General features: G+C 33.7%; 1 protein-coding gene across 1 annotated transcript; it reads left to right on the top strand.

Annotated features, from left to right (window-relative positions):
- Positions 1–15,406: 15,406 nt before the first annotated feature.
- LOC128237093 (protein FAM76B-like) lies at positions 15,407–25,034 on the top strand. The gene is made up of 7 exons (XM_052952302.1): positions 15,407–15,525; positions 15,902–15,962; positions 16,309–16,464; positions 17,293–17,729; positions 18,575–18,809; positions 20,407–20,508; positions 20,990–25,034. The coding sequence occupies exons 1-7, from the start codon at positions 15,407–15,409 to the stop codon at positions 21,122–21,124; spliced, it is 1,245 nt and encodes a 414-aa protein (XP_052808262.1). The 3' UTR covers positions 21,125–25,034.
- The last annotated feature ends 674 nt before the right edge of the window (positions 25,035–25,708 follow it).

Genomic DNA, 25,708 nt, shown 5'->3' with positions numbered 1-25,708 from the left:
CATAATACATTTTATCATACATTGTAAATTTGTATTTAAAAGATGTGAATAATGTGTAAATTTTTTCAAAATTTAAAAAAAGTTAAATTATATATTCTTGTTGTTCCTTAATTTTGGAACGAGCAGATTTTTGCGAAAATGCATGGAAACCAGTTAGATAAGAATGCTGAAAAAAACAGATTTTTATATTCAAGGTCAAGAATTGATGTTTTAAGCATTTCTGTTTAAGCCATCTGTTTAAGCCATAAAACATTAATTTTCGAACGGAAATATGAAAATCTGCGATATTTACGGAAAAATTTGGTCTTTCCAAGACAATACAAAAAATAAAAAGTTGTCAAAACGGTAAATCTGTGAGAGTGCAGCTTTAAGTCTGATGCGTAATCAATGTTAAAATAAAGCAAAACAACAAAAAAAACACAACAAACTTATGACTTAAAACATTTAAAATGTAAATTTGATGTAATAATATTATTTATAAGTAATTTTTAAAACGTTTGTTATTCTTACTTGGTAAAATTTTCAGATTTATTAATATACAAACAATGTTAATTGCACTTCATTTTGTAAAAATAAAGGTTTAAAAGTGTTTTGGAATAACATTAGTATGCAAACATACATATAAAAAAATATATAAAAAGTGGGGGGGGGGGGGCGTTTTTGGGGGGCTATTTGACCAATTTTAAAAAGCCAGTGGGCTATTTGACCAAAATGGGGGCTTTTTGACTTGGGGGCTATTTGACATGGGGGCTATCTGACTAGGAAGCAAAGCTGTACTCACACACTCTGAGACTTTTAAAAATAATATCTTTGAATGAGACCATTTTTTTTTTTTCGTAGAAGTCTTAAAAGTAGTGATTGAAGACTGCTGACAAAATATAGGGTCGCAATTTATAATATTTTTGTTTGAAAATTTGAACTTAATGGCTAAATGAAAGCGATATTAATGAACGCTTAGAAAAAAAATGAACTTTCTGGCAGTTTTACGAACCATTTGAGATTTGCTGTATTGAAAATTATCTTATGTGACTGAATTGAGGGCATTGATGTCCAAATCAGCCAATTCTGAGAAAACTTCTTTAAAAAGAGTCAAAACATCTGTTAGAATGCAGCTTTAAGATGGTTGCTTTGATCATAAAGTTAGAGACAGAGGTCTTGAGCGTGACACACCCTAATGTTATGGTGGTCACTTTTGCCCGAAAAAAATCAGACCATGAATGAGAAATATATAGAGTGGGAGAAAAGTCGGGCTGACTATCGTAAATAGTAAGACGGACGTGAAAACACAAGTGATTCCTATATAATCCCCACTTGACTTTGTGAAGAGTAAATATACTGACTGAATACATTGTTTTTGTGTGACTGAAGGTTAAATGTAAACAAATCAGGTGCATTGGTTTGTTAAGAAAAGTGCAAACACAAAATAGAATAAAACAAATAGTAGCAAAGATATGCATATTTCACTTTTTATCAAACACAAGAACTGTAAAGAAAACATGTGATATCATGTTTTAACCTTTAATTCTTCAATTTTTGTTAGTGGTTGAGCTGGTAAAATACTCTAAACGAGAATGTGTATGTATTCCTTTTTTCAAGTATATTTTGATACATGCAATTACTGACGAGAAAAGCAATGTTCACATTCTGCAAAAATCAAGGAACATTTGGGAATACACACAGTAAATAGCCCAGCATGATTGTCCACTAAGTGTTGAATAATTGATTGACCGGGTCAATTTTATTTTGATGGTGACTCCATGCACTGATATGCCTTTTTTCAAAATGAGGAGTTTGGGAGGCAATTTCTCTGAACTGTTTACCAAATTCTGCTAAAATGAACATCTGTCAGTGATGGGGTTTACTTCATAAATTAAGACAATTATATGAGTAAAGAAATAGAAGAAAATTTGAAAAAGTTTTTATTGCATAAGCAAAATATGATAGTGAGTCTCTGCACAATTTGTGAAATTCTCAGAAATATTTGAATAATTTATCTTTCTCAATACAATGTTGCAGTGTGTGTGTGTATACCAAGATACAAGTTACAAGATACATGAATCTTTATTTAAAGTCGGGTATGTGTTAACAAGAAACATTAGCTCAATTAGCTATTTTCCGACATGAATAACAGACATACATATCAGATCAAAATAACAGTGAGCTTGTGACCTAGAAATGAAAGTGTATATGTTAAAACTAGAGATTGCTTTTTTGAAAAAGCGCATGTCTCCCCCATTGTGTGGTCGTAGGTGAGAAATAATCAATGATGGACATGAAATTTGTACTTTTGGACTGGAGACGAACAAACATAGGGGTCATCTACTGGTCATGACCAACCTGCATACAAAGTATGAAGTTCCTGGGTCCAAGTATGAAGTTCCTGGGTCCAAGCTTTCATAAGTTATTGAGCCAAAAGAAGTGTGACGTACGTACTGGTGACAAAGAAATTGACCTTGACCTACTGACCTCAAAATCAATAGTGGTCATCTTATAATCAAGACCAACTAGCAAACCAAGTATGAAGTTCCTGGGCCGAAGTTGTGTTTAGTAAATCAGCGGAAACTGTTATTTTACCTCAAGGTCACCTTCACCTTTGACCTACTGACCTGAAAATCAATACGGGTCATCTACTAGTCATGATCAACTGGCATACCAGGTATTAAGTTCCTGGGTGGAAGCATTCTTTAGTTATTGAGCGGAAACCATTTTTTACCTCACAGTATTGTGACCTTCATCTTTGACCTTCTGATCCCAAAATCAATAGGGGCCATCAACTAGTCATGACTAACTGGCATACCAAGTATGAAGTTCCTGGGTGTAAACGTTCTTGAGTTATTGAGCAGAAACCGGTTCTTCACCTCAAGGTCAGTGACCTTGACTTTTGACCAACTGATCGCAAAATCAACTAGACATCATGACCAACCTCACTTCAAAGTTTGGTGAACCTAGATCAAAGCATTCTCCTGATATTGCACGGAAATATTTTTTTACATTAGAGGTCACAGCGACGTTGACCTTTGACCTTGTGACCCCCCAAAATATAGGAGTTTTCTAAACCTCATGATCAACCTCCCTACCAAGTTTGGTGAACCTAGGTCAAACCATTCTCAAGATATTGAGCGGAAATGTTTTTTACATTGGGGGTCGCCGCGACCTTGACCTTTGACCTAGTGACCCCAAAAACAATAGGGATCCTCTACACCTCACGACCAACCTCCCTACCAAGTTTGGTGAACCTAGGTCAAACCGTTCTCAAGATTTTGAGCAGAAATGTTTTTTATATTGGGGGTCGCCGCGACCTTGACCTTTGACCTAGTGACCCCAAAAACAATAGGGATCCTCTACACCTCACGACCAACCTCCCTACCAAGTTTGGTGATCCTAGGTCATGCGGTTTTCCAGTTATCGATCGGAAACGAAGTGTGACGTACGGACGGACTGACGGACTACCGGACTGACGGACAGGGCAAAAACAAAATGTCTCCCCCCGAGAGGGAGACATAATGAACATTCAAGAGGGACCTGTGCAGATGCGGATCAGCCTTCTAAATTCCAGGTAGTTTTGGGAGCACCTTATTTCCTTTGGGAGGCTGTTCAAAACCTGACTGGCCTCAAAGCGGAGTTTTTCCCCATATTTAGTTATTCTTACTGACGTCTACACATTTTTACATATCTCAGATTAAAATAACATGTCTTAAAAGTTACAAGGTTTTGAACATATTCTGGTGAGATACGATACGATACGATACGATACGATACGATACGATACCATACCATACCATACCATACCATACCATACGATATCATACCATACCATACCATACCATACCATACCATACCATACCATACCATACCATACCATACCATACCATACCATACCATACCATACCATACCATACCATACCATACCATACCATACAGACATTTGTAAGTTTCAATAGCAATGTATCTTACCCTGCTGAAATGTAATGTTGGCAATTGAACTCTATAAAGAAGATTTTCATAAGTTGAGGTGTAATCATTGAAAACAATGTTTAAAGCTCTGTATTGAATCTTTTCCAATTTTATGTGTTGGTCTTGCTTCATAAATGCCAACTAAATGTTGAAAACTAGAGGCCCTAATATTGATCCTTGTGGAACGCCTTTTAGGATTGAGTCCCATTCACTGGTAATTTGACCAAGTTTGACACGTTGCTTTGTGTTTGTAAGATAGCTGTGCATAGTTTACATGGTGGGGCTGAGAGACCTTATGCAGTAAGCTTATCTAAGATGAGACCATGGGGCAGGCAGTCGATTGCTTTTGAGAGGTCCATCAGAACTGCGCCTACATATTTGTTCTCATTAAGGGCTTTTTTCCAGTCTTCCACCAGCCTTAACATGGTAGTTTGACATAGTTTGTTGTTCAAAATGCTGCCAGGAAAGGTTGAAAAATGTTATCAAAATGACTAATCAGTTGCTCACTTATGACCCGTTCATAAAATTTGGACATTGATGGTAAAATACTGACTGGTCTGTAGTTCTTTTCAATAAAGGGAACATTTTGCTTAAAATGAAGACTAAAATCAAAGATAACTTTATTCAGCATTACAAACTTATTTCCAAAATAATGTTTTGACAGTGTTCTGTCAGACGGCCGTATTATGAAAAGGTGTGCGGAAGTGTTTTAAGAAAGTACACTCTCAGTCAAACTCTGGTAAACGACTGAAGGCGGGGCTCCGTAAGTGGCGTAGACAGCGCTACAGTTTGTTATGTTTTATTTAAAACGGAAAAATAGGAAAGTTATTTTTGTTTAAAGCAGCTGCACTCTCACATATTTACCATTTTTACAATTTATTTATTTTTTTGTCTTGGAAAGAGCAATTTTTTTGCGTAAATATCTGCAAACCAATGATATAAGATTGCTGACAAAAAATCAGATCGTAGATTTTCATATTTCCATTCGAAAATTAATGTTTTATGGCCTAAAGCGTTACTAATGGTTTAAGAAAAATGCATTAAACATCAAATTTTGAACTTAAATATAAAAGTCTGCGATCTATTTTTTTGTAAGCAGTTTTATCTAACTGGTTTCCATGGATTTTCTCAAATATTTGCCCATTCCAAGACCAAAAATAAAAAAAAGTTGTCGAAACGTTCAATCTGTGAGAGTGCAGCTTTAAGGTCTTGATTTGAAGCAAAATATTGGTCATCCAGCGATGCATTTATGATGCAATGTATACATGGTATACACGCACGCACGCACGCACGCACGCACGCACGCACGCACGCACGCACGCACGCACGCACTGTGTTAAGTATCCAGGTGAAGAAAAAAACAAAATGAAGCCTTTTAATAATTTCTTTATAGGAAACTGGTTAATTTTTTACACCTGAATATGTGTTTTATAGTTGTTTATTGTTGTTTCAAGTTTCATCGCATTACACAGTTTTATTAAAAAATAATTCAGAAAAAAACTTCAAGAAATGTCCCAAGTGTACTGGTTTTAACTGAAATCATCTTTTCAACTTTAAATGACTTTGTCACCACCTACAATATCAAAAAAGGTTTCTTTCATGCTACAGTGTAATGTGTTGGTTATTGCTTTAGCCTTTAGCAAAAGTTTAGAAAATATTTATGAATTTTTTTTCTACATGGTGTCGGGTTTTAGTTTGCTCCGAATATGGCCGATTGATACTTTTCTTCTTGCATCATCGAGTTGTTATAATGGTAAACTGGAAAGATATTATGGATAACTCCAAATTTTGATAGTAATAAAAAATAAAATAAGTGTCTATTTTTACTGACTAACTTAATTTCTAAGTTATATGTATTAATGTGTGTTACTCTTCTTATAGCTTAAAAGAAAGTATGTTCTCATAGAAAACTATTGATTTTGTAAGGTGAAACCCAGCAGGTTTAAGTTATTGCTATTTTTGTACATTTTGGACATTTAAAATATCATATTATAATTATTTCTTCGCAAAAATAACTTGAGTAAAACTGACTTCTACTCTACTCTGTTAGTAAAATTCAATTCTAATACAGGAAGAACCAGAAGTCAGTATTAATCTGAAATTGACTTTCAAAAGTCTGACAATAAATTAAGTAATATTTAACGCAAAGAGCGCAAGCGGATTCAAGAATATCAAAAACAGCTAAAATCAGATCCAGCCTTGCCTTACCAGAAAATGCTAAGAAGTTACAGAAAAAGAAAGACCTTGAGAACAAACTTTACAATGGAAAAGTTGAAGAAACAAGAGCTGTCGTAAGATAGCGCGCTCGACTATGCTGCTTTGACTTAGAAGTGAATACAATAATGATGTAATAATATTATGTGCCTGTTAAAAGCAATAAAACAATCAAATTAAAAAGTGAACAAGAATTGCAATGTGACAAAACCAGGTCATTAATGATTGGCAGAAGAGATTCAGTTTCTACTGCTTTCTTCTATTTTTTGTGACAGTGACCTTGATCCTAAGGGCCCCAAATACAATCCTATAGAGGTCCTCCATAAACTCTTCCTACATATCAAGTTTGGTCACAGTCAGTATGTCAACCATAACTGAAACAGTAATTCATTTTTAGTAACAGTGACCTTGACCCTAGGGGGCCAAAAGGCAATCCATGAAAGCTCTGCATAAAATTGTCCTATATACCAAGTTTGGTCACACTATGTCAACCCTTGTTTGTGTTATTCAGTACTAACCATATTTCTATTTCTAGCAACACTGACCTTGACGTAGAACATCATTCTCGGGGCCCAAATCACAAACCTCTTCCTATATACCAAGTTTGGTCACAATATGTAGACCTTGACTTAAGTTATTCAATACCAACCCTTTTTCTTATTAATAGTAACCTTGACTTTGATCCTAGGGGCCTCAAACGCATTCCCATAAAAGGTATCCACAAACTCTTCGTATATACCAAGTTTGGTCTCTTTATGTCAAACCTAGCTAAAATTATTTGATACATAAGGTGACTTTGACGCTGCCCTTCCACCAGCCCGCCTGAACAATGATGCAAGTCATTCAAAAAATTTTTTTTTCCTTTATGAAAATGTGGTTAAGAATACAAGAATGTGCCTGTGAAAAGAAAAATGAAAAAAAATAAGAAAAAAAAATCATTCAAGGGCCATAATTTGTATTTAGGGTGGAGTTATGTTCCTTGTTGTAAGATGGTTGTCAATAAATCAGCGTAAAGTATTAAGTGCATTGAATGAAGGGTATAGAAGTTTTTTATTAAAATCCCAACTTGCCCTAAAACTTTAACCTGCCCTAAAACTTTTACCGAAGTCAATCAGGGGGCCATAACTTGTATTAAGGATAATATGGAGTTATGTAACCTCATTTTGTGATGGTCCTGAAGAATTGTGTGAAGTATTAAGTCAATTGAATGAAGGTTATAGAATTTATCACTAAATATCCCAACCTGCCCTAAAACTTTAATCTAAGTTGCATAGTCAATCATGGGCAATAATTTGTATAGATACTATGGAGTTATCTAACCTCATTATGTGATGGTCCTGAACAAGTGTGTGAAGTTTATTATAAAGTCAATTGAAAAAAGTCACCAAAGAAAAAAGAAAGAAAGAATGACCTGACCCAAAGTATGACAAAGAAATTAGAGTGAGAGATAGGTTGAGAAAGCAAAAGTATAGAAAAGCTGAAATAGCCCCAAAAGGCAAGAATGCAAAGGCAAAAGCAAAACCTGATCCATAAATGAACAAGAGCTGTCACAGAGACAGCACGCTCGACTATTCCGCCGCTTTTCAGTGTAATGATTGAAAAGTTTTGGCGAAACATGCATGGATCACTGTTAGATTAGATTAGATTTCAATGCAATACATGATGTGCGGAGATATTAACATAAATGTGGTTACATGCAAAATTTGAACCAAAATTTTTAAGTGTAATAATAAAGGGCCATTATTTGCCAAACACAGTTATCTAACATGATTATTCAATTAGGTTGGGTGGGTGAATAGCATTGTATAAAGTCTCAATGTAATACATCAAGTAGTTGCTGAGATATTAACCTATGTGTGCTTGCACGCAAAACCTTAACCAGAATTTCTAAGTCAAATAATAAAGGCCTATTATTGGCATTAAATGCAAGGTAGAGTTATCAAACTTGGTTCATTAAGTAGGTTGGATGGTTGGGTACCATTGTATAAAGTCCCAATGCAATACCTCAAGCAGTTGCAGAGATATTAACCTATGTGTGGTTGCACGCAAAACCTTAACCAAGGGGTGACGCCGACGCCGACGCTTTGGTGAGTAGTATAGCTCTCCTTATTCTTCGAATAGTCGAGCTAAAAATGGCAAAGAAAGACAAAGCTTGATCAAACATGGTCAAGAAGGCAAGAATGTCATTATCTGGATATTCATATTCTGAGGAATGGGCTGATACGATGGGTCATCTACTTTGAAATGCAACACCAAGGAGAAATTGATGGTCAACCTGAACAGAGATTCAAGACAGTTCACAGAAGTAAGTATGAATCCGACAGAATTGAAAGACATGTTTTGGGTAATTTACCCCGTAAACAGAGTAGGTTACTCAATCAAAAAAAAAAAACTGGTCAGCTTGCATCTTCGGATTTCTCTAATAATGTATGGGCTACTAAAAGATTAGTCTAATACATGATATGAAATAGAACAACAGTGAAACAGCTGCATAAACATTTAAAAATCATGCCAAACAAGGACACATTTTTTTTTAAATAGAACTGAACTTAGTTTGTATAATAAGTGTGTGTTTGTGTCCCAAGTGTACACAAAATATAAAAAATATATGTTGCCAAGGCCTAAAAAAATAATACATTTGGTTCGGGTTACCTGAACCTACCTACGGAATAGGCGCCGACCCTACCGTTTTTATAGTCAGTTTGAAAAAAAAAAATGAAAAATGAAAAAAAAAAATGAAAAATAAAATATAAAAAATCTCGTTTTTTTTTAAATTGCTTTTTAATATTAAGTGTAAACCTTAAATGCTTATACAGAAGATAGCTTTAACACCATTCTCCAATGATGAAAATTATTTTCTTATATAAAACCTAATAAAAAATAAAAATAAAAAAAAATAAAAGGCCTACCTACCCTACCTATTTTTTTAAGGATGTAACCCTAACCAAACAATTTTTTTTTTTAGGCCCAATGAGAATTTCTATATCTATCTTTGACAAATGTTGAAAAATTGTTATGAAACTTTGGAGATTTCATTGATTTCATACATCATGAGGTTTTGAAAATGTAAAATTACCACTAGAAATGACACTGTAACTGATCTAAACTGTAACTGATCTAATTAAACTTGAAGTGGTACAAATATAAAAAACTGACCCTTTAAAGTACTAAAAGTTTGAATTTGACACTTTTGTTGCTCTATAATGTTGAGCCTTTACTGTTAAAATGTTGTTTATACATATTATTTATAATAAGATTGAGCTAAAACAGATTTAAACCTGTTATTAAATGTATCAAAGTATGGTACTTATTTTACAAAAAGTTTAATATTTTTAATAATTTTTCTTTTCTTGTTTTTGAATGCTCTTGCCCTTTTGATATAGGTAACTAGAACCTTCTTGCTATCTTATTCAATGTATAACTTGTTTGTTGCATGTGGTATATGTATGTGGTATAAAATTTACCCCTTTTTCACGCTGAGGCTTTATTCTTTTTATAAATCTTTTATCAGCAATTTTAAGCAATAAACAATAAATGAGATCACTGTATATTTTCAATTTTATATTAGAATGCTTTTAAAAAACATAGGATAAGCTATTGTATTAGTTTAATACATTGACGATTGACATAAGTTTAATGAATTGACGATTGAAATGAGTTTAATAATCCTGATATAAATAACATAATTGATGAATGTTAATCCAATTGGGAGATTTATTAAGGTGAGATAACTGGAAAGAAAAAAAATGAATGCAGTTTTTTTTATATCTAAAAGTATGATTTTAATGATATGTAATTATTTATAAGATAACGAAACAACACAGACAGACAGACAGACAGACAGACAGACAGACAGACAGACAGACAGACAGACAGACAGACAGACAGACAGACAGACAGACAGACAGACAGACAGACAGACAGACAGATTATATTCACACTCTTAGCATTGAGCAACATAGAATGGAAATATTTTTAGGTATACAGGATCAGAAATAGAATAATCAATATTATATTTTAGCAAGAAAACATTTAGCAAGGAAACAGAAAATAATACACACATTGATATTAAGCAAGAATGATTGGATGAACTGAAGCAAGTTCAATGTCTGTAACTCGGCGTACTTTGCACATCAAGAGAAATGGCAAGGGCAGGTAACTAACCCAGGCTATTTTAATGTATGTTTTGTAAATTGTTGTTAGCGTTAGCTTCGTGGCGGGGATCCCAAAATATTAGATACTATTAATTTCCACCAATATAATGTAGTCTTGTGTATAAGGATTTTTTTTCTGGTTAGTTTTTAGTTTTTCTTTTCTTTTTCTCTTGTTTAAGAAATACGCATTTAAAAAGCAAGGTTAAAGTCAACTATTTGTTTGAATTGTCAGAAGTAGTAACCTCCCCTGACACTATGTTTGAGGGTGATGCAGTCGACATGAATTTGAAGAATTATAAATAAAGCTATAGAAAATGGATAAAAAGTTGTTTATTTCATTTCATTGCCTGTAGAACAGTAATGGGTTTCCATGTGCATAATTGTTTTAGTTTTATCTGAGCTATTTATTGAATTAGAACGCTGCAAAGATGGCACAACGTTCGAATCGAAATCTACTCTACTCGACGGCGTACGTACTTTGTCGGACACTGGTGAAAATCACAGAGCATAATCAGCACAAAATCAATTCCGATACCAAAGAGAGTACGAGTCGAAGAAGTTACATACATGCATATATTTTGGTATCGTATACTTTGAAACAAATACCACATGATAGTGTTGTAAAATCAATTGCTTTTCAGGTTGTGTATAACATGAACAAGGTACGGGCCGACAAGAGTGTGAAACACAGAAATGTGAGGTGGTTTACTACGAAATGATAAACTTTATTTACAGAACTGGCAAAAATGCTTTCCGAAATATGGCATTGGGGGGTGGGTGATGAAGTACAGTTTAATAAGGGATTCCGAATCAGGGGTAGTTCCGAATCAGTCGTTTAAATTTACCTGAAAATATCTGAGAATGACCTGCATATGAAGATTTTTCTTACATATATATTGTGTTTGACGTTTTGTTATTGCTTACAACAATTTTAGAAAACATGTACACATTAAAACTACCTTTGTGTACATGTTTACAAATATCTCACATGGAACAATTTTACTGACGCACCGGTAATGGAAATGCGCTTTGGATGAAACAACATCAAATAAATAGGTAAATAAGTGGTAAGTACTTGTTATTTTGGGTTTTAACATAAGATGGATATTTACTTTAACAGATGCTAGCACCCCACAAAAATATATTGAGAATAAATATTGATTTTTCATTGAAAATGAAAGTTGGTTATTGCAGGAATTCCGGGTCACATGTTGGGGGCTGTCTCAAAGTCTAGTGCATTGTATATTGTACAGTAAATAACGTTCTGGTAAACAATTCTACATTCTTGTGTAAAAATATTTGTTGAAAACTCAACTTTCTACATAAAATCACTTTTTAGTTGCAAGTAAAATTCATATTGAGTGGTTTAAAGCTGCACTCTCACATGTATACCATTTTTACAACTTTTATTTTTTTTTATCTCAGAAAGAGCAATTTTTTGCATAAATATCTGCAAACCAATGATTTAAGATTGCTGACAAAAATCAGATTGTAGACTATTATATTTCCGTTCGAAAATTTATGGCTTAAACCCTTACTTAATACGGTTAACGGTTTAAGAAAAATGCATAAAATATCATTTTTTAACTTAAATATAATCTGATTTTTTGTCAGCAGTCTTATATCACTAATTTCCAGGGTTTTTCGGAAAAATTGGCTCGTTCCAAGACAAAAAATAAGAAATAAGAAAAGTTGTCAAAACGTTCAATCTGTGAGAGTGCAGCTTTAAGAAGTTTAAACCAAAAATACTTGTCTGAAAATTAAATGATAGAAATCATGGCCTGAAGTTTACAGAACATTACTAAGCCATTGGTTCAGTATATAAATTTATGTTATAGTATACTTTTTCATAAAATTTTAAATGTTGCTAGATCTTATACTTAATAGTAGAAGCAACTGATGGCCATGAGGTTGTGGGTTTGCAGGGGCAAACCTCGAAATTGGAAGTTAAGAACTTGTGGTTGCAAATTTGTAGCTCATTTTAGTTAGAAATCATCAGTGAGTATCTTGTAAGTTATTTAGTGTTTTCTTTTTACTTAATTTCTTAAAAACTTAGATGAGTTTAATCACCACATACAAGTACATTTACATACAATTCATTGACACAGTATGAAGTGTTTTACTAAAAGTGTGTTTTATTTCCAATTTCATGGTGAGAGGAACTGTGTATGCTGAAACATGTGGTGATCCAGTACCAAGTACATGTCAGTGGCCTGAGCAAAATGAAGTTACATGGTGATGGTGTGGTGCTTCAATGTCAATACACCATCCAGCCAATGGCATCATGCTTTGATGAAACTGTTAAGAATTTGGAAGATACTGTTGCTGAAATGACATCTGGGAGTGCAATGAACCTTGTGATCAGAAATATAAACAGTTAGATTTACTTTGTATTGAAATTTTATCAGATAATGGGACAATTATACTTTTAGCTTTTCTTTTTTGAATTTTAAGAAAACAGTCAAGGAATTGTGATACCCTTGGCATTTCAGATAAGATAACGTTTAAGAAATTCAAATGAAACTTGGTACACATGTTTCAATAGCAACTTCATTGGGCAAAATTCCAGCTTAGAAAATGAGTGAGTAGTAATGCCCATTTTCTACTATTTTCAACACCATCATTATCTTATTCCATCATATCTCCATTTCATATACACCATGTTTGTTATCTTTATTTGTTACATATTCTTTTTATTTAATTTCTAGTCAGTGACTGGTACTGCATGTGTTAAAGGTATTAACAAAGCCAGTAGACACTGGTTTATATATTCCATGTATATTTTGTCACAATTTATTTTTGTTACAGGTATTAACAAAAAATAAATATAGTTACAAAAGATATTTGTTACATTCAGCCCTACTTCAAATACATTAACAAGATTGATGGCAAAATCGATCATTTTGGCTTTTCACTTGACCACCTGTCTGAAACCCCACATCCTTACTTTAACCCACCAGCCTTACTTTTTCATTTGACTAGGACAAATGATTATGTAAAATAAAGTTAAATATGACCAACCTTCTTATTATTAAAAAAAAATAAAAGTGCCTGTCAATAAGAGACTGCAAGTTCATTATTTCTAACTAGCCTATTTTTTTCTAAATAAAATTCACCCATACACCCAATTTAATTTTTAAAGTCCGCATGAGAATCAAAGATTATTTTTTTTGGCCTTTTCCATGTTTGTTTTGACATGTGTTTGACAGTTCAAGTTGATTTTGAAACGACCCCCAACTTCAGAGAACAGAAGATGCAGTGATTGGATAAAACAGCCTAACATATCACGTGATCCTAAACATCTTCAATTGATTCGGAATTCCTACAACGAGTGTGTATATTTAGACAACAAGATATATGGACTTCAGAAGTCTCATCATTATTTGAAAGTAATAAAAATCTAGTCCATATATATGAGCTCCTGAACATGTATTGTATCATTTAACTGACTATCCTTATATTTATACAGCACTGGATTTGTCCTTACTGATTCGGAATCCCTTAATCGACTGTAGTCCAATTTGTCCTTTCTTAGCTATGAATAAATAAGTGTCACAACTGTAAACACTACCAACCACACAGTTTTGCAGAATTTGTTTATTGTCACAATTTTTCCTTACCACTGATGTTATCATTTTAATCTGATTTTCACTTCAACTCGCGCTCATATTAATATTTTCCCCTGCGTTGCTCTATGGCTATGCGCAGCTTTGCAAAGTTTTAATTAAAAGTAATAAAGGTAGCAGTTATTTTTCAGAAGGCTGTTCATTTGTTCCCATCCTATTAATATTCAGTACAAACTTGGCCAATTATCTACAAATCACTTGATCCGTAATCACATCATGAAAATTATGCTTTACAACTATCTATCTCTGTTTAATGTCAACTCCTCTTCTGAGTGTTACTGACATGAACTGTAAAAGATTTCAAAAGCTATGGTCAATTTACTCCCAAATTTCGTATGCCCTCTTTAAACTTGTGTGAATAGATATTGTATTGAATACAATGTAGCATATAATTACACAATATTAATTATTCGTTTAATTTAGGGGAATTTTCCACATGATAACGAGGCAAGAAGGCCTTCAACCATACGCTTGTAAAGTTTAAATTCAATTTCTCCTGTGAAGGCCATGCTTTGTTTTGCATAAAACATGTGGTTGGTAGTGTATGGGTAAACAAGTGATTCATTTGGTAACAGAAGGAGTTGTACCAACACAAACTCGCTTCACTTCAAAGTAACGCCAAATACAGAGAAGTTGTCCCATATATTAATTATTTAGTCAATAGTCAAGGTAAGGTGTGAGATGGTTATCGAAGGAAACAGAATAGAAAGATTTTGGCATTGTTTCGTAATTGAAACTGTGGATGATGAGTGGTAAAATGATGTAAAATAGGCATGCAATTGTACAAGTAAAAACAGCACTGCTGTTCAAAGTTTTACAAAATAATTTCAAAGAATATTAAACTTTAAAAAACTTGTAAATTTATTAAAAATTAATTGATTTAATAAGTAAAACAGGCATCTTTTATTTAGTAGCAAATATAAGTATTATCATGGAATAGCACTGGTGATGAAAAAAGATGTGTAAATGTAAACATTCCAATTTATACATGTCTAAAATATATTAAGTATACTGCATGGAGCACTAAAATACAATACACATTGACACCTTATTAGATCGCCAAATAAGAATAAGACATGTAAAGTAAAGTATAAATAAAGTATCCAATGGACACTAAGTTGTTCCGGGGTAGTTGCAGACCCAGAAATAAAGCTGACTTCTCTTAGAAGCTTGCTGGTTGTCATTTCTGGGTCGCCATCTTCACAACTTGGGCAGTCTTGTAGGTTGCTTGCTGGTAAATATTAAACAGTTCAATGTACATTTATTTCCAATTGTCGAGAGCAACAAGAGCAACATTCACTGAGTGTTTTAGATTCATAGAAGTAGTTTGTCATAAAGACCTTATATATTCATTTATTTCAGTAATTCTTAATCAGTAAAATATAGAAAGGACGCATTCAAGCAGTTTTCAAGAGAAAAACAGTTACTGTATGTGTCAAATTTCAAGCTAGGCTGATCATGTTTTACTCATGGTTGACCTTGGCTAATTTGGGGGAATGTTTTTCTTTTCAGAAATGCCGAAACTACCAGCCAGTTGTAAAGTGTACATTGTGCAGAGATGAATTCACACCAGGAGAGTAAGAAACTTCATCATCATCACTTGATTGCCTCACTCCACATGGAGTTTATACATAAGCAGGCAGGATTAAAATTAGTTTAAATACTAATTGAGGTTTTTGCTTGTACATTTAAAAACATAAAAAGATACCGTGGTTAATTAAAAAAGATACCGTGGTTAATTATTTAAAAAAATAAGAAAAAAGTCATCATGAAGTTAAGTAACTTTTTGTTCTAATTTCTAGCACAGTAAACAGATTTTTTCCGTGGTAAAATCAGATATATCATAAGATACATAACCTGTACAGAACCTGTCCTACATGAGTTTATTTTCAATTTATTTAAGAATTCTGTAAAGCCTATTTTAACTATTGATGCGACCATATTGTATTACAGGAAAGGATCCACCAACAACAACTGTCGCTACTGTACCAAAAACCTCAAAGTTTATGGTGAGGTAAGAATCTAGGATTTCATATACAAGAATTGTAGGCAGTTTCTAGACTGATTGTTCAAACATATACTTGCAATTGTAGAGGCTTGCAATGAATGTTTGTGTTTGCTTGTTCCTTGTTTTGAAGAAAGATGTTGAGGTATAGTAAAAGTGCAGGTATAGTACTCCTTTTTGTTCACAGCATACAAAGACAGAACTTCGATGTTTACTTAATTAACTCCAAACTAAAATTATTAAAGAAAATAACTTTTAGAATGTGAACATAATTAATAACTATGCTCAACTAAGAATGATTTTGATAAAATATGATAAATATATATATATATATATATATATTTACATATTTCAGCCAGCAGTGTGTAGATTCTGCAATTTGACAGCAGCTTTTGTTGACCATAAGTGCCAGAGGTGCACAGCATATGAGAAGAAGTATGGGACACCTGCACCGTGCGAACAGTGCAAGATGAAGTGTGCATTTGACAGGACAGACAAGAACAGAGCAAAGGCAAGTCAATATGTCAGGAAACATTTAGACCGATCTGACCTGGATCAAGGTTCTCACTTACTCGTCTTGTCAGTCGACTCATTCTTTTGCTTCACCGATTTGTAGGTTTCTGGTTTTATGAAGAAGAATTGTCCAGGTATTGCCATAGTCTTGGTGGCATCCTTGTGCAAGAACTTAAATGATAGCCTTAACTCAGAAAACTGTTAACTTAAATGTATTCACATGAAATTTGGTACGCATGTTTATGAAGGCCATTACTATGGCTTTATAGTCTAGATGTCCCCTTTTATTATCTGGAAAATAAATTATCAATGGCATCGTAGTGCAATGCTGTTGTATAAACAAAGAGGGATGAACAGAGACCTTTTTTCTTAAACTTGCATTTGCTGCTCACCCTTATCAAATTTAAGTGAAAGAACCTTTGCTGATATTGAAGGCATGTAAAGTCACACTAGTGGTTTCACATAATAAGGAACATATAGAAATCCTAGCCATTTATTCAGTTCTTGCATTAAGGGTTAGGGTGGTGTAACCACTTATGTTAAAGTTTGCGTACCACCTCAAATATTTTCAAAGTCCATTGACATATGGCTTTGAAACTTAGCACACTTGTTCACTGTCATGCCCCCAACCTATACTTATGAGGAGGTTACATTGAAATGTAATCTACCAGTGATCCATGCATGTTTCACCAAAACTTTTCAATCCATACACCGAAAAGCGGCGGAATAGTCGAACGCGCTGTCTCTGTGACAGCTCTTGTTTATTGTGCCACCATGCTAGAAAAATAACACCTTGTCATGTGTAAACATAGCAATATTGTTGCAGGTTGATGGGCGACTCCTGTGCTGGTTATGCACTCTTGCATACAAGCGTGTGATTGCCAAGGCCCGGCAGCGACAAGAGGAGAAGAAACAAGGTCTGCGCCCCAATCCAAGCAGCTACGATAAGTTAGAAAAAATATCAAAAGAGGACAGTAATGGAACACCTGCCAGCCGAGATAAAATATCACCGTTTGAGAGCAATTCTCAGTCATCTATTAACGCACAACCTCAGAAAGACTCCTTGACAATGTTAAATCTCTCCGTTGGGGAGAAGTCAACTCCTCCGTCATTTGCGTCATCATTTGACTTTCTCCGTGAACACAAGGAAGAGAAGAGCAATGACTCTTCTGATGTGAAGATAAAGCAGGAAAATAAAGAAGAGTCTCACAAACATAGGCATCATCATCATCATCACCATCACCATAAGAAACATCATAAAAGGTTTGTTGGATTCAGGTATTTACTTATATCTAATTACATATTTTATAAATAAAATGTTCAATGTTGATAGACATTTAGGTAGTATGTCAGAATTCTTCCTACACCTATATTTCTTGACTTAACTTTTTAGTTAGCCTTACCAAGTAAAATTCAGATTAGATTAAGACCAGCAAATATGTTAGAAGTCCTCGGTGATCTGACTTATGATCATTCTAACTGAAGTGATCATCATGCATCTCAGGGCTAGTATTTGTGGCCATTTTGGGAAGATGACCCATACCTTTCAAAGGTTTTGATTTGTTTAAAATACATTTTCAAGGTATCCAATGGGAAAAACCTTAAAGGGACTGGCTCATGTTTTGTTAATGCACTTTTTTATGACGAAAAATGTGTGGCCAACCATTAGGATGTTAAAACTAAGATACGGACACCTGGAATCCTTCAACAAATGTTGATATATGCCCAAATATTTTCTTTGAAGTCCACAGTTTTGAAGGTACACTTTTCAACGAAAGGCTTAAAGGTTAAATTATTCCTCCATTTATGTAAGAGTTTTTGTGGGCAAGCGGTTTTATTGTCTGTATTCTATTTTTTTCTTGGCTTACTGACTTGGTTCGCTCCCCACTAAAACCAAGTTGTTGTTTTTTTGTACTTTATATGTATTTTTTCTGCAATTTCGGTATAAAAGAATGATAATATTAGTGTTTTCAGTTGCATAACTTTTTTGCTCTAAAAATATGAGCAAGTCCCCAAGTCTGATACCTTTGTTGTAGTTTATAATACTTATTTAATGGATGAAAAAAATGAAATAAATACATATTTAGTAATATCTTGCACTTTTTCAGATCTCATAGTCCAAGGTCCCCAAGCAAGCGACCAAGGTTAGAGAACACTGATTCAAATGGCTTGCCGGGCTCTCTGACCCCGAACAAGACGTCAATGCTGGCAACTGAGAAGTCTCCAGTGGACCCAAACAGCTCGGAGCATATCATCGCAATCAACCGGCTGCAAGAACAACTTAACAACTTGAAGAAACAGCTCTCAATGAAGGACCAGCAGCTCTTAGAAAAGGAGAAAAAAGTGAGCAACTCATGAAGATCTACCCATAATTGAGTAATATTTGTACAAAATTGATTGGATGTACAAGGATTAAGCTAGAGGGATCCTTTGGCGAAGATTTCTTTCTGAACTGTCAAACATAATCTCTGTTTTGATCTGAGAGAGAAAGTTTTCTTTCAAACTAGAGAAAACATAACTTGATGGCTCCCTAATTTGTAAAAAAAACTTTTTCCTGATTTAAAATTCTAGCTTAGTACCGTATTTTCTCGACTATAAGACGGGGAAATTGGGTCCCGATTTTTACCCCAAAAGTAGGGGACCCGTCTTATAAGCGAGTCGATAAAATATTAAAAAAAGATTCAAGTCAAAATCAGTAAATTTTTACATAGTGTATTCGTCTATCCAGTATATCGTCTGCTGATACAAGTATGGGGCAATTAAGTAAACAACAACACGAAATCTCTTCACCGCGCGTGCTCTGACGTCACACAGTGTACCGTTATATCTGCATTTTTTCTCATGGCGCGTGTCAGTATAATTAGTTTGACAGATATATCAAATCAATAAATTGGAATCTTAATATGATGTAGGTACCTAACTGTCAATTTGATTAAGCAAACAAATGACAATGCGAATATGAATCCTTTATGTTCGTCGCCAATCAAGGGACAATATTGCCTAAAGCATTATTGCTAAACAAACACCTATTCATGCATCGGCTTTTCGCAGTTATGTTATTGAAGCCATTTATTTTGCCGAAGAACTTCATTGGTGTCTTCAATAAAAAAATAAACTAAAACAAACATATGTTGTTATTGATTAATTATTAAAATTCCGATAAGTAACGACCTGCAAACTTAAACGCGTAACCATGTACTCATTTTTAACCTACCTCCAAATAGAGAGCTCACACGCCATTTTCTTTGAGTAAAACAAAAACAGTTACCGCGAAAGTCGATAATTGTCCGTTGAGCTTGAACATTTTTACACATTAGGAAGAATTTTAGCATTTTAGATTTGCTTAAAAATTGACCCCGTCTTATAAGCGAGTCGAAACAAAAAGCACCAGATTTCATGGGCAAAGTTAGGGGGCCGTCTTATAAGCGAATCGCCTTATAGTCGAGAAAATACGGTACTTATGCAGGCAAATGATTTAGGATTGTTTTATAAAATCACAAAGCTGAAATATTGAAGTATTGAATATTATGAAGAAGTTGTGGGGTCTGTTTAACAACTTCTTGATGTTATTTGGTCGGATTTCTTAAGTTTTTATGATTTATAATAGCCATATTATTTATTTACCATTAACAAGGCATAATCCTTTTAGCTGTTAATTTATTGTTTTACTAACAAAGAAAATCATCTTGCATTCACCAACTGGTTTTAGTCAGACAAAGAAGGTTGTACTGTGCTTGTTTCTGAGTAAGCACATTTCTAGTATTTATTTAAGCATCAGTGTTTCAATGCCAGATAACGCAAAAGACTTTTATTTGAAATGATATGTGTTCTTCGTCTATAAAAACAAGAAAAAAAATTACTAGTACCACTGGACATTGTCCAGATTAAGCTGTTCAATTAGACAGGTTTCATGAACTGTGATTGTCAATGCATGTTTTAGATGACAGAGATCAAGGCCTCTCAGTGGGAGAATGAAAAAAGTTTACGCACCAAGCTGACAGATGTGACGAGGAAGAATTTGGAGTCTTTGGAGATATTACAGGTGTGTGTGAAACCAAGCTGGAATTTAGTGTTTAAATCTTATTGACATGAATTCACAATTATTTCCAGATTTATTAAAGTACCCTGATCATGAGTTAATTGAGTGAAACCTTTCATTCATGTTTATGAGTCATCAAAGGGAGGCACATAGAACCATCCATGGTTTTATCTGTTTAATTTAGTGTAAAACTATGTATTCTGTCACAAACTATAAAATCATTGTGTTTGTTGAAGGGTGTGCAGGGATACTGATAGACTTACACTTATCATACTTGAACATTTATTCAAGATTATTCCTTTATAATTCTAACATGACCTTTCACAGGTGTGATACCTGTGATAGGTTAAGTTAGAATTACAAAGGAATAATCTTGAATAAATGTTCAAGTATGATAATTGTAATTCATCGTACGATCCTCACATGTATTACATGGAAGGTTGATGATCTAGAGAAGAAAATGGACCTTATTTGTTTGTTACAGGGAAAAAATCGTGAACTCGAGAAGAAGAATCGAGACTTGAGCAAGCAGGTTCAGCAACTGTCCAAGGGGAAGAAAGCTGCGCTTCTCTCCTCTGCAAATAACTCACAGAACAACAGCCCAAATATAAGCTCATAGATATTTAGACCTTCTGTTAAGCCAGTTTCCTTTAACGATTTTGGTTGCAACTTGGAAATCTTACATCTTAAGAAAAGTCCCTGGGACCAATTTGGTTTAATCCTATTAATTGTGACTATTTGAAATACTTTGACAATAGGAACAATAGCTGCCCTATAAGCTCACAGCCCATGATGATAGGGCCTGTTCAGTAGGTGGTATATTTCAGCCCACAACAAGCCAAAAGTAGCAGTAACTGTTGTAATTGCCATGCATTGGTAAACCCTTATACATATGAGCCACATGGAACAATTTCAGTTGCTTCTCTTGAAACATCTCAAACTTTTTTTTTTTTTAAACCTAAAACAAAAGGTTAAATATTTTCTTTTAGATGCTAAGATTTATTCAATTTGTCTTGGAACCTTTCCTCAATTTGTTCACCATTTCAATTGTTGTGAACTTAACATAAAAGATAACTAGACAGTACTTATTTTGAGAATTTCATGAAGCAAACTAACGAGAACACAACCCTAACAATTCCAGGTCACAACTAAAATTGTGTAGAAAATTGGTCGCTGACACAGATTTGGTGGAGTTTTGTGGCAATAAAGGACTGTTTATATGTGTCCATTATAAGTATAAAAGTCAGGCAGTAGAAAGTGTGCGTCTCTTTTTGTGCTTCTATTGTTATAAAGCTCTTGTACGTTCAGATATTGTATGTCATTGCCATCTTCATTTCGCTGTATGGTCATAATTATAACACTTTGATTTTCGTCCATGGGTTTACATGGAAATCATTCTACTAGATCAAAGAATATATGTAATTGATATTTTAATGTTCATGCATGGCAAAGTTTGGGATGCAAATATTGGAAAGACAATTTAAGTTAATATGCTAGCTTTATATCTTTTAACACTGGCATTTGATTTTTTGAAGAAATTGCACTTAACCATGTCATAATACATGTAATTATAATTTATCTCGTTTCATAAAAAATCTGTCCAGTAGACTGCATATATAATCATTTTTTATTGATTAGGATAGTGTTTAAGTGATGTGTTCAAAATTGTATAAATTTGTTAAATTTTGAGTCGCCTGCCAAGCATGTAAGACATGTAGGGATTACTTTGTCATGTGTTATTGTCATCCTCATGTTCACACTTTGATATCCATTTGACACGTTTTGAACTTTTTGGTGCAAAGTTTTCAAATGATATATTCACAATGGTCATTGGTCAGTAGTTGACCCCTATAGGTTTTGGGATTATAGTGACCTTGACTCGAAAATTGATGACTGCTCACGGCAGGCGACGCATCTGATGTATGATAATCTTGTTCCAAACATATATTATAGGATTTTAGGGTTAGTCTTTTTTGTGTCATGTCTTTGTTATAAAATACATGTAATGGACACCAGGCTGAGCCAATTTTTTAAAATATATTTTTATGCGGATGAATTTAAAAAAAAGACATTTGTTTTTAATATATATTCAGTAAGATGTATTCTATATTTTAAATATACATTTTAAGAAAGCTTTTTTTGTAAATGTTTAAAAGTATGAAGTATGTTTTACATTTTTAGCAACAATTCTTGTTAAACTTAGTAAAGTGGTGTCTCCTATTTGAAATGTATGTAAAAACATTCTTTAGTTTTAGGGGAAAAAAATGTGACGCCTGTAAAGCATCGCAGACATGTTTTATGTCTAAAAATGTATTTTTATTTTTTTTAAAGACTTTGGAGGTTACATTGCATCATGTAAGCTCTCACCAAGCTGGGAGAGGATTTTAGTTTATTTTTTAAAAAGTGTATTTATAATGTAGATACTTATTTATGTGATTTTATTTTGATTTATGTCTTGTTCAGTACATTCAATTATTTAGGGTTATACCTAATAGGAAAGAAAGGTTGAATAAAGTTCCAACTACAGTTATTGTAAATCTTAAGCATTGCAATTTGTTAAAATATTTAGAAGTTTTTGGATTGGAAAGGATTGTTTTGAAGAAGAAAATTTATTTATTTGACTCAGTTAAAACGAAAGGTGTCCGGCCAAGGTGTAGATCTATGGTGTATTTTGGTGAAATAATGACACCAGAGCATATTTAACTGAAAAAAATCACTTTTATTGACAATTATAAGAGGTTTTTGAGTTAAATATGTACTGGTGTTATGGTTGAACAAATATACACCACTTTTACATTGACTTGTTCTGGCACCTTTGGTTGAAGCATTGTAGGTTGTAAAACAATTAAGTGAGTCATTTTGAAATCTGCTTGAATGTGTACATTGAACTCACAGAACTCAATACTAATGGAAGGAGAGTCCCATGTATAGTTTAGTGTACATATAACTTGGGCTACATTTTTGCTGTGATCAAATGTAATATATATTCTGAACTATTTAAGGAACATTTAAAGGTAAGTCAGGTGCAAATAAAACTTGGTCCGTCAATATATCAAGACAAATTCTTTTTATAATTGCTGCTAGTTTGCCAACATTTCATTTTTGTTTTATGTTAAATTGAATATACATTCTATAGAACATAGTCTTTACAAATTGAACTCTAAAAAGCCAAGAAGCCCCTTAATAAACAATGCTTGCAAATGCAAATTCCCTTGTATGTTAAGATAATGTATGTTCAGGAAAACACTGAAAACTGGGAAGCAGAACAAGTTGAATCACTTGGGCTTTATTTCCATTCATTGTTTTGTAATGTACATCCTGCAACATATTGCGTTAACCTGATGTAAGAATGTAGTTATTTATACAACATAGATAAGTGTAAGTGCTTTGCAATTAAGAGAGAGAGAGAACATGTTTGAAATTACAATTTTGGCATTATGCTTTATAATACAAATTCAATGTATAATGTTTTGATGGTTGTTAAATTGTCTTTAATGTTTAAGTTTTAACCATTTATTGATTTTCATCAGCTTAGTTAACTTTTGCATTTGAGCTACTTCAAAAATCAAAATTGTTGTCCTATAAGTAGGTGCTCTTGTTTAAATGAATCGTTTTAATCTCATATATTAAACAGTTTTGCTTGAGTAGCAGCAGTTTTTATGACTGTGTTAATAATTTAATCCAACAAGATTGAATTATAGCATTTATTGTACTAACACACATACATATATGCTGCTCCATCTTTTATAGCATAATATACAAATTGCACATGTACACATATAGAAGAGGTCATATGGCAAGTACCATTTCAATCTTTGAACTTTCTGACAGTGGCCAAAACTGCATGTTATTACTGACCAAACATAGGATCAAGCACAAAACATCCGAAATATTATTCACACCTGTAGACCATATGTATGAAATATTGAATACATTGTACAAGAAGCATTTCAACATCTTACACGGTCATCAGTTTCATAAAGAAATATCAAATTATTGTGCCAAAACTGTATCAATACTGTTATGTGAACATAATCTTTATGGCAGTAGAATCACCAAATTATTCAATTGCAATTTACTTCTCTTTTTTGAGTCATATTTCATTTGAGTCATGACCAGCAGGGCTAGGTCTTACTGTAGGTATGAAGAAAGCTGGGAATATGATGTAATAGGGACAAAAACAAGGATGGTGTAATATGATTTTAAAGTCCATCATACTTTAAAGGTAGTTTACACCTTCTATTAGTGAATACATGTAATAGCATTCATATGGTGCTCAAAACATTTAAATTTCTACTATACTCTGCTTTTCATCAGGTAGACAAGAGTATACTTAATTATAGGTGCAAACATTTCATTGTTTTACGTTCCTTCAAAGTTTTATTCATCTCAAATTTTTATGATTATAACTAGGGTGAATGCTTTATCAGTGAAATTTTTTAAAGAACAATTGTATATCATTGGTATTTTACTGTGTTTGACTCTTCCACATGTTATTTTTCAATTTGTGAATAAAAAAATATTTTCAATTTTTGGTTTTTCTTTTCAGTCATTTCCCAGAATAGATTTTTCATTTTCGTACACCAGAGTGATGATGCTATGCATATAATAGATTTATCATTATAAAAAATCTGATGAAAGAGAATGAGATTACTGGGTGTAATTTTCTGACAGGCTTATATTTACTAAGGACTCCACACAGTGATATTGTGGTTCAATGCAGATTTATATCCATTCTGGAAATGTATGAGCAATATAATAGTCCCTTACAAAGACAGAATGCATTTCAGAAGACTGAGGTTGTTCTCAGAAAACATTGTTTTGGTAAATGAAGGGGCCTAGCTCGTCTATCATTAAAGCCAGAGCTATGGGTCGTGCTTCACATTTATGCATCATTACTAGTAATGCACCAGTCAATTGTCCCCCCCCAGTCCAGGGGTATAGCGGGATAAATGGGCCATGATTTACAATCCAGGTGGCCCCAGTGCCAAGTGAAAGCGGTGGTTTTGTTTTTATGCTGAAAATTGCGAGGAATAGGCCTTACCTAGGATCTCCTCGGGGTGGTGGGACATTTGATGCAGATTTTACCAGCAGTTAGTCACTGCAGGGTGGGGATTTCACCTGGGATTGGCTTGACCAAAAGTCAAAGTCCCTGCTATGCCCCGGACCTTGCTTAACATGTGACACAAGTTGAATGTTTATA

The sequence above is a fragment of the Mya arenaria genome, chromosome 6 (assembly GCF_026914265.1).
Source record: "Mya arenaria isolate MELC-2E11 chromosome 6, ASM2691426v1".
NCBI lineage: Eukaryota > Metazoa > Mollusca > Bivalvia > Myida > Myidae > Mya > Mya arenaria.
This window is presented reverse-complemented; position numbering and strand designations above follow the sequence as displayed.

Excerpts from the sequence above, each read along its gene's own strand:
- LOC128237093 (XM_052952302.1), top strand. The coding sequence starts at position 15,407 with ATGTTTTACTCATGGTTGACCTTGGCTAATTTGGGGGAATGTTTTTCT. Across the intron at positions 15,526-15,901 it reads GATGAATTCACACCAGGAGA|GAAAGGATCCACCAACAACA; the intron begins GTAAGAAACTTC and ends ATTGTATTACAG. Across the intron at positions 15,963-16,308 it reads ACCTCAAAGTTTATGGTGAG|CCAGCAGTGTGTAGATTCTG; the intron begins GTAAGAATCTAG and ends TACATATTTCAG.